The 9,710-nt window shown below is 35.6% G+C and overlaps 2 protein-coding genes across 2 annotated transcripts; both read left to right on the top strand.

Moving 5' to 3' along the window:
• The first annotated feature begins 653 nt into the window (after window positions 1-653).
• On the top strand, window positions 654-2,500 carry crygdl.9.S (crystallin gamma D like gene 9 S homeolog). The gene is made up of 3 exons (XM_041578386.1): window positions 654-662; window positions 1,438-1,689; window positions 2,210-2,500. The coding sequence occupies exons 1-3, from the start codon at window positions 654-656 to the stop codon at window positions 2,483-2,485; spliced, it is 537 nt and encodes a 178-aa protein (XP_041434320.1). The 3' UTR covers window positions 2,486-2,500.
• A 4,641-nt stretch (window positions 2,501-7,141) lies between these two features.
• Window positions 7,142-9,478, top strand: crygdl.10.S (crystallin gamma D like gene 10 S homeolog). The gene is made up of 3 exons (XM_018242834.2): window positions 7,142-7,267; window positions 8,093-8,335; window positions 9,169-9,478. The coding sequence occupies exons 1-3, from the start codon at window positions 7,259-7,261 to the stop codon at window positions 9,442-9,444; spliced, it is 528 nt and encodes a 175-aa protein (XP_018098323.1). The 5' UTR covers window positions 7,142-7,258; the 3' UTR covers window positions 9,445-9,478.
• Window positions 9,479-9,710: the final 232 nt, after the last annotated feature.

The raw sequence follows: 9,710 nt of genomic DNA on the forward strand, positions 1-9,710 counted from the left end.
AGGACTGTATAGACGTCCCAGGAGTGGCAAGACTGAGCCACAGCAAGATGATTCATCATGGTCCTTACCGCGGTCACACACTCAAGACAAGAGAGGGAAGATCAGCATGGAGCTTCAGAAACAGAAGTCACATTAAACAGATGAGAACACTAACATTTAATAGGGCTATTCAGTGTTTAATTGATTTCAAAGTAGCCCTGCATGTACACAATGCACTTCTGTTTGTTGTATTCTGTTGTTGTAACAGTTAAAACTAATAAAAAGGTTAAAAAAGTTTATAAACTGTGACAGGCCCGGACTGGCAATCTGTGGGTTCTGGCAAATGCCAGAGGGGCTGCTGTATAGTTCCATAGAAAGTTACCATATAGTGGGCTGGTAGGGGGCTATTTGGGCTGGTAAGAGGCTCTTTGGGCCTCTGTGTACTTGGAATGGCAGGGCCTATTTTCACTCCCAGTCCAGGCCTGAGCTGTGTTATGTTTTGCGGCTCCAGACTATTTTTCTTTAGTGGGAGAGGAGCAAAATGGCTCTTTTGATAGTAAAGGTTGCTGACCCCTGCTCTAGGCTCAGCTTATACAGACAGCAGCAATACAGGACATATATAAAGGCTGCTTCATCTCTCCATTCCATTGCACTGAAACTTCCAATCAATCAAAATGGCAAAGGTAAGTTAAATCTTTAACATTCTGGTGGTTTTTAAAATTTTTAAAACTCGTGCTTACATGTATGTTTAATCTGTTATTTGTAAATGGCATTGTAAATGTTATTTGTAAATGGCATTTTAGAATTCCTATTCCATTTAAAGGAAAACTATACCCCTCACATTGTAAGTCTCTAAAAAATATCACATAAAACATCTTAAATGTTAAATCCAGCTTCATCAGAAATCAAATTTTTTTAGCAGTATGTGCTTTGTTCAATTTAAAAATAGAAAATTGCCATTTTAAGAACTAAGGGTCACCCCCTGGGATCATACAATTCATGGTGCACAAACAAAAACCAAGGGAATACCTATTAATGGACAAAATTCTGTCTTTTGCTCCCACACTTCTTCCTGTTACAGCTAGAGCTACGTTACTTCTGGTCAGGTGACCTCTGTGGGAGCCCAGAGACCATCACAAAATGGTTGCTCAAGGGACATGATTTAATAGGGCAATATTTACTGATATCTATATTGCAGTTTGGCGAGATTCGTTAATAGGCCACATATTATGATTATGAATAATTACTATTATTCACATTGAATAAAATAGGAAACAATTTGCACCAAATACATATTTTTCATGGTCACCTTTCTTAGGAAATGTACCAAACCCCCACAATGCATACATCATTTAATCAGTGCCTGAGATCTTTGTAGCAGGATTAAAAAATGTATTTTTCCCAATTGCCAGCAAAATAAGATTAATAACAGCGTTTTTAGAAAAATAACATATCAATATTTTTCAGATCTTCTTCTACGAGGAAAGGAACTTCCAAGGTCGCCACTATGAGTGTGGCTCAGAATGTTCTGACCTGTCCTCATACTTCAATCGCTGCAACTCCATCAGGGTACAGGGTGGAAACTGGATCCTCTATGAGCACCCCAGTTACAGGGGACACCAGTATTATCTCTGGCAAGGAGAATACCCAGACTTTCAGAGATGGATGGGCTTCAATGACAACATCAGGTCCTGTCGCTTTATTCCTCAAGTAAGTGTTATTGACGATTACACAACCTATAGCCAGAATTTCACTTTTGCTCTAGGAAAACCAGAGTTCTTGGAAAATGCATACCAGTTTTAGGGAATAGCCTTTATTTAGAAGGTTAATCATTAGTTTGGAAAAAAAATCTGAACTAATCTAACCAAAATGTCATTTATAATATTCCTACACTTTCCAGAAGTAAGAGAAAATAATTACAGTTTTATGTTAAAATGTGCAATTAAAATATTTAACCTTAAATATAAAAACAGTTAATCAAAACATAGTCATTTTTTTGTTGTTGAAGGAACCCTGGTATAATATGTTATGACTAAAATACTGTCATCACTGATATTACATACATATGATCAAAACCTGTAGAATAGTAAGGAAAAAATGTAAAAGCTACAGAAATTAAAAGATGTCAATAAAACAGTTTCCAAATAGTACAAAGTAGGTAAAGTGTTTTTACAACCATCAAATGGCATGCTTTGACAATGTCTCTACATTTCCTTTTTTATTTCTAAAGCACAATGGCCAATACAAAATGAGAATCTACGAAAGAGGAGACTACCAAGGGCAGATGATGGAGTTCTTTGATGACTGCCCCAATACTTATGATCGATTCCGTTTCAATGACATTCACTCCTGCAATGTGTTGGAGGGACACTGGATGTTCTACGAGGAACCCAACTACAGGGGGCGTCAGTACTACCTGAGATCAGGAGAATACAGGAAATACAGTGACTGGGGAGCCTCAAGCCCCAGAATTGGATCATTCAGGAGAGTTTATCACAAGTTTTAAATCAACTCAAACATTTACTAATACATTTGTATTAGTTCAATAAGTTCAATTAAAGCAACATGCTTCAAATTACTTGTGTGTGTGTGTTATTTATTTATTTATTTATACATGCAGTAGCGTTTTAGGTCAAATCATTCATTTATGATTTAATAAATAAGTATGTTTTTATTTGCCTGAAAATGTCCAGTTAAGTTTTATAAATATTCTCAAAACATAACCAATTATGGTAAAATACGGGTCTGACTACTTGGTTGGAATGATCATTTCCTCAATTCTTGAGTTTGATAAATCAGCAAACATTTAGCAGCTGATCACTGGCCTATTAAAGTATTAAATGCTTAGGCATTGAACATGCCATGCAGAAGAGATCAAAAGGAATCTCAAAATGATTAAAATTCAAAGATAAAATTTAAAAAAAAGCATGCTACATTGCTTTTACCCCTCAGGAGACTTAAGGAGCCCCTGTAGGGCACTGACAGTTTTAGCATGCAGTATTTATTAATTTCAAACTTTAATAGGGCCCTAAAATGATTTTTACTGTGGGGTGCAACAACTTTAAGTTATTCTGCTGGTTTTCAATCAGACTCCAGTGATTGCAACAACATGGATTTATTATCAGTGGCCCTGATCATCTGGCCAATTTATCATAAGGAGCTCTGCAGACTGGATTATATATTAGTTACATGTATGGCATAACAAAAACTGCACTTCTAAAAATTATATATATGAACTGTACAACTATGCTATATGTAACAATTTTCACAGATCAAACGTGTTAATTTTTAATACAAAATTATCACAATCACATGAAATATAAATAACCACAAAATATATAAATGACTGGTAAATTGCTATAAACTCTATCAATCATTTTCAATAGTTTATAGAGAGTGACTCAAAAGACAGCTGATATGTAGATTCCCTTTAAAAATAAGCAAAATAAGCTAAATTATGCTCACTTACTGTTATTAAATAAAAGTTGTAAGACAACACACTTACCATATTTATATACAGCAAATTTTTTCTTAATTAACTTATCACTTATCTACTGTGAGTAATGACATTTAAGTGTTAAAACTAGTCAGAAACAGCCAGGTCAAGAACTATGGGTAGGCAGAGTAGGCACGTTCCTAGTGCGTAAAGCTTGGGGGTGGGGCTACCCCAGTCCGGTCTGAAGAGTCTTGTTGTCGTGCTTTTTTGTGCACATACGCAAGGGAAGGGGGCGTTCAGACTTGCACCTGGAGTGACGCGGCCATTCAGCATGCATGCACTTGCGATCATGTTTACGCACTCATAAACGCGAGCGGCGGAGGGGGCTATGTGGCCGGCCAGATTGCCTGGTATATCTGGCTGGCCTGGCCCTGGATACCTCTGTCCTTTGTCAATGAATGTATACAAAAATGTGCACCAAAAGCCCCAAGGGAAAAATCATAGGGAACCAAAATCTTGCGAGATTACCCCCCTTTTGATCTTTTAGTGGGATAAAAGAGAAAATGAATGTAAAGAGGAATCTTATCTGTCTGTACTACTACACAAATGGGTCCTATGTGTTCAGCAAGACATCTGCAAGTCCCAATGATGTTGCAGTACACAAATTCTGCATATTTATTGCTAATGCTCCACAGACCCTCAAGTTTTTTTTGGTCAAAATTCACAAATTCCAATTTAAAACCACTAACTCGAGATGTATCACTCGACCCTGGAAACAGTTCTAATTCAACTATTCTCCACCTAAAACCTGCTGAGTTCATGTAGAAATCAATGGCTCTTGAACTATTTGAAGATGTTAATAATAGTGATGTGCCAACATTTTGCCAAGTTTCTCTGCAAAAATGACAGCCCATAGACGCCAATGGGAGAAAAAAATGTTGCGTGTCAAAAAAATGTGTCGTGCAAAAGTCGTTTTCTTTTTTGGAGGAAACCAATTCGAATTTGATTGGATTTTCAGGTCAGGACTATTCAATCGAATTTTAGACGTTCACATTTTTTCATAAATAACATACCATTCAAATTGTGAATGAAATCAAATTTATTAGTTTAAAAAAAAAAGTTCAAAAAAATCACATTACTCTAAGAAGCAGATTTATCAAGGGTCGACGTCAAAATTTGATTTAAAAAATCGAATTTTGAGCTATTTTTAGTGTAGTTCTACTAGAGAATAATCCAAATTCAATTCAAATTTGAAAAGATTTGAAATGTATCTTGTACTGTGTCTTTAACACTTCCACTTCTACCATTAGCCATCTAAAACCTGCCGAATAGCTATTTTAGCCTATGGGAGAACTCCTAGAACCTATTTGGAGTCAATTGGTAGACTTTGAAAAATCAAAGTTTTTTTTTAGAAAAACTTTGAATCGAATTTGACCGAATAAGATGTTTCTTTGATTCCTACAATTCGAATTCGAATAAATATTGGTTGGTCTTTTTTTATTTGAATTTCAAAGTTTTTTTTTAATTCAAAATTCGACCCTTGATAAATCTGCCCCTTAAATTTGACCTTTGATAAATAACCCGTATACAAAAATGTATGCGCTAAATTTGGTTCCGTTTACATATTATAAACAAATAATAGGTACCAAAACACCTTTGTACTTAGGCCTATGTTGAATGGTGCAGGTTTCTTTAGCGGGCTCTTTCAAAAATACACTCACCCAAAAAATACTGCTCACCCATAATAGATGGTGACCCGGGTATATAGACCCCGGGTCCCGCTCCTGGATTCACTTGTGTCTTAAACAGTATCAAGGGTAATAAATGAGAAGGAACTCACCAGATCAGACGGGTGGCCCGGGTGCATCGCCCCAAGCCCCTAGCTATAGGTGAGTCACAGTCAGTAGAAAAGATTTGACGAGCACTCCATTCACCCATTCGATTAAAAGAAGTAAATGTTTGTTTCAACATATTAAAAACATCCATTCCCTGACACGTTTCGTATCATCCGATATGTAGTCATAGGTATTACATACACACTCAGCCAACGGCTTTTTAAACTAACATTCCGGACATGATCTCAGCAATTGAGTTGAGTTAAAACAGATTAGGGCATATTAACCCTTTTGCTGCAAAAGGCTTTTTAACAAGTGAAAAAACTTTACTTCAATATTTTACATTTGGAATAAATAATTAAATAAATCTATTCAATGCATTTTAGTGTTATCTTCTTATTTCTGATGCGTTAAAACCTTCTAATAGATATTCATTGAGGTTACGATCTCATCAAATAAATAAATAAGTAAATTCATTGCATTGTTGCGCTGACTTCTTATCTCTAATGCCGTAAAAAAAACTTCATGTGACAGAGGTCCATGGAGGTTACGATTCAATCCACTAACATTTCTTCTAATTACAGTCCATATAAATTAAGTTTCAGTTAAAGTAAGCCTTATATAAATTACATATTCCTCCTGACATGTTTTACCAGACATCACCGATCTTTCTTAATGAAGCGTCACTTAAAGAAAATTTAGATATTTGAAACAATCAATATGTATGATAAATGAAATTAATGAATTTAAAAACATGTCATGTCATGTTGCTTAAGATAGAAGAGACTTCTTTAAACATTAGGGTGACACAAGTTAGTATTTTTGAATCCAACAAGGAATATCCTTCAGGATTGGCAAACCCTGACAACAGGAATGATACCTAATGATCAAGTGCTGCCAAGTAAAGTATTCACTAGTATGTTTGAAAAATTACACTATGGTGTATATTGATCAAATAGTGACGTTAGAGATCACCACAGTCTTTTAGAGGGAAATTCTTCTACTCTCTATTCATTTCTAGTATTTATCAATGGGTGAAAGTAAGAGTTCATTCTTTGATAAAAATGGCTTTCAAAATCCCATAGAAATGAATGGAGAGTGATGGAATTTCACTCTAGCGGACTGTGGCAATCTCTAACTTCACTCTTGACTTTGCCACTTCAGAACTGGTGAACTGCTAAAATGAAGCAAGATTTTCCTTAATCTTATGTCACTTACATCATATCCTGTCTGTCGAAAATGCATTAAAGTTGAAAAAACGCTGGTGACTTTTCCTTTTTTTAAAGCGGGATTGCCTGCAAAAGTCCTAGCTTGAACTTTTTTGGGTTAACATTTTCCCCCAGATATTTGAGGGCCATGGAACATTCATTTTACAGTGGGCTCATGTCTAGGGCATTATATGATCTTATGTCTTTATTAAGGTTCCTTGGACATTTGTAATAAAAAGTGGCCACTTCAAGCATTTGCACCAACATCTCTAATAAAGACATCCATACGACTTTAATGTACCCGCCCTATTGAAATTGACACAAGCATAAGATCACTAGCAACTATTCGCTAGCAAATCTTAGCTATGAAATACTTGCACTGAAAAAGTATCACTAGAGAAAAATTGTTAGCATTCGGCACCCAGGACACATTTTAGTGAAATAGCGAAGTGGTAACGAATTTGCGCCTGGCAAAGTGATGCAAAGTGTGCGAATTGTTTGCTGGCAACAATTCGCCCATTAGTAAATCTGCACCTATGAATAGACTCTGTTGCACTGCTGAGTTGTGGACAACTTCTAGTTGTCTACCTACAAAGCTTTGACAATTGGAAATGCAGGGTAGCTCTTTCTGTCACAGCACAACATTGAACACAATACAATACAAAAGGTCTTTACATTTACCTTCCTAGACAAAAACAAAAGCTCTAGGCTCAGCTTATACAGACAGCAGCAATACAGGACATATATAAAGGCTGCTTCATCTCTCCATTCCATTGCACTGAAACTTCCAATCAATCAAAATGGGAAAGGTAAGCCAAAATCTTTAACATTCTGGTGGTTTTTACACACTTTAGAACTCGTGCTTACATGTATGTTTATTCTGTTATTTGTGAATAGCATTGTACATTTTAGAATTCCTATTCAATTTAAAGGAAAACTATTACCCTCACAATGTAGGTCTCTAAAAAAATATCACATTAAACAGCTTAAATGTTAAATCCAGCTTCATCAAAAAATTACATTTTTAGCAGTATGTGCTTTGTTTAATCAAAAATAGAAAATCCCCCTGGGATTATACAATTCATGGTGCACACAAACAAACCAAGGGAATACCTATTAATGGACAAAATTCTGTATTTTGCTCCCACACTTCTTCCTGTTACAGTTAGAGCTCCGTTACTTCTCGTTAGGTGACCTCTGAGGGAGCCCAGAGACCTTCACAAAATGGTTGCTCAAGGGAAATGATTTAATAGGGCAATATTTACTGATATCTATATTGCAGTTTGGTGAGATTCCTTAATAGGCCACTTATTATGATATAAATTATCTGTTGCTTTAATATTAATTTTGGGTGTATAGTTTTCCTAAATGAAAACAATTACATAGGAGCCAAATAATAGCAATTACAATTATTCACATTGAATAAAATAAGAAACAATTTGCACCAAATACATATTTTTCATAGCCACCTTTCTTAGGAAATGTACCAAACCCCCACATTGCATACATACATCATTTAATCACTGCCTGAGATCTTTGTAGCAAGATTACAGTCAAATGTATTTTTCCCAATTGCCAGCAAAATAAGATTAATAACAGCGTTTTTAGAAAAATAACATATCAATATTTTTCAGATCTTCTTCTACGAGGAAAGGAACTTCCAAGGCCGCCACTATGAGTGTGGCTCAGAATGTTCTGACCTATCCTCATACTTCAATCGCTGCAACTCCATCAGGGTACAGGGTGGAAACTGGATCCTCTATGAGCACCCCAGTTACAGGGGACACCAGTATTATCTCTGGCAAGGAGAATACCCAGACTTTCAGAGATGGATGGGCTTCAATGACAACATCAGGTCCTGTCGCTTTATTCCTCAAGTAAGTGTTATTGACGATTACACAACCTATAGCCAGAATTTCACTTTAGCTTTATGAAAACCAGCAGGAGTTCTGGGAAAACGTATACCAGTTTTAGGGAATAGCCTTTATTTAGAAGCTTAATCATTAGTTTGGAAAAAAAAAACTGAACTAATCCAACCAAAATATCCTTTATAATATTCCTACACTTTCCAGAAGTAAGAGAAAATAATTACAGTTTTATGTTAAAACGTGCAATTAAAATATTTAACCTTAAGTTTAAAAATAGTTATTCAAAACATATTCATTCTTTTCATTTTTTTGATGGAACCCTGGTATAATATGTTATGACTGCAAAATACTGTCATCACTGATATTACATACATATGATCAAAAACTGCACAACAGTAGGGAAAAAATGTAAAAGCTACAGAAATGTAAAAGATGTCAATAAAACAGTTTCCATTTTCGTTATTGACGATTAAACAACCTATAGCCAGAATTTCACTTTAGCTGTATGAATACCAGCAGGAGTTCTGTACTAGGAGTACTAGAACAGTAGGGAAAAAAAAGCTATAGAAATTTAAAAGATGTCAATAAAACAGTTTCCAAATAGTACATAGTAGGTAAAGTGTTTTTGCAACAATCAAATGGCATGCTTTGACAGTGGGGGTCATTTATCAACACTGGACAAATGGCAACCAATGAAATTGCTGCATTCATTGTTCTACTTGCAGCTGGCTTTAAAAAGCTAATCACTGATTGGTTGCTATAGGTAACTGCCCATGGGCAAATTTGCCCAGTGTTGATAAATGAGCCCCAGTGTCTCTACGTTTCCTTTTTTATTTCTAAAGCACAATGGCCAATACAAAATGAGAATCTACGAAAGAGGAGACTACCAAGGGCAGATGATGGAGTTCTTTGATGATTGCCCCAATACTTATGATCGATTCCGTTTCAATGACATTCACTCCTGCAATGTGTTTGATGGACACTGGATGTTCTACGAGGAACCCAACTACAGGGGGCGTCAATACTACCTGAGACCTGGACAATACAGGAAATACAGTGACTGGGGAGCCTCAAGCCCCAGAATTGGATCATTCAGGAGAGTTTATCACAAGTTTTAAATCAACTCAAACATTTACTAATACATTTGTATTAGTTTAATAAGTTCAATTAAAGCAACATGCTTTAAAAATTACTTGAGTGTGTGTTATTTATTTATACATGCAGTAGCGTTTTAGGTCAAATCATTCATTTATGATTTAATAAATAAGGATGTTTTTATTTGCCTGAAAATGTCCAGTTAATGTTATAAATATTCCCAAAATATAACCATTTAGAGTAAAATATGGGTCTGACCAGTTGGTTGGAATGATCATTTCTTCAATTC

Source organism: Xenopus laevis, chromosome 1S (assembly GCF_017654675.1).
Source record: "Xenopus laevis strain J_2021 chromosome 1S, Xenopus_laevis_v10.1, whole genome shotgun sequence".
Classification (NCBI taxonomy): Eukaryota; Metazoa; Chordata; class Amphibia; order Anura; family Pipidae; genus Xenopus; species Xenopus laevis.

Excerpts from the sequence above, each read along its gene's own strand:
- crygdl.10.S (XM_018242834.2), top strand. Across the intron at positions 8,336-9,168 it reads CCTGTCGCTTTATTCCTCAA|CACAATGGCCAATACAAAAT; the intron begins GTAAGTGTTATT and ends TTATTTCTAAAG.
- crygdl.9.S (XM_041578386.1), top strand. Across the intron at positions 1,690-2,209 it reads CCTGTCGCTTTATTCCTCAA|CACAATGGCCAATACAAAAT; the intron begins GTAAGTGTTATT and ends TTATTTCTAAAG.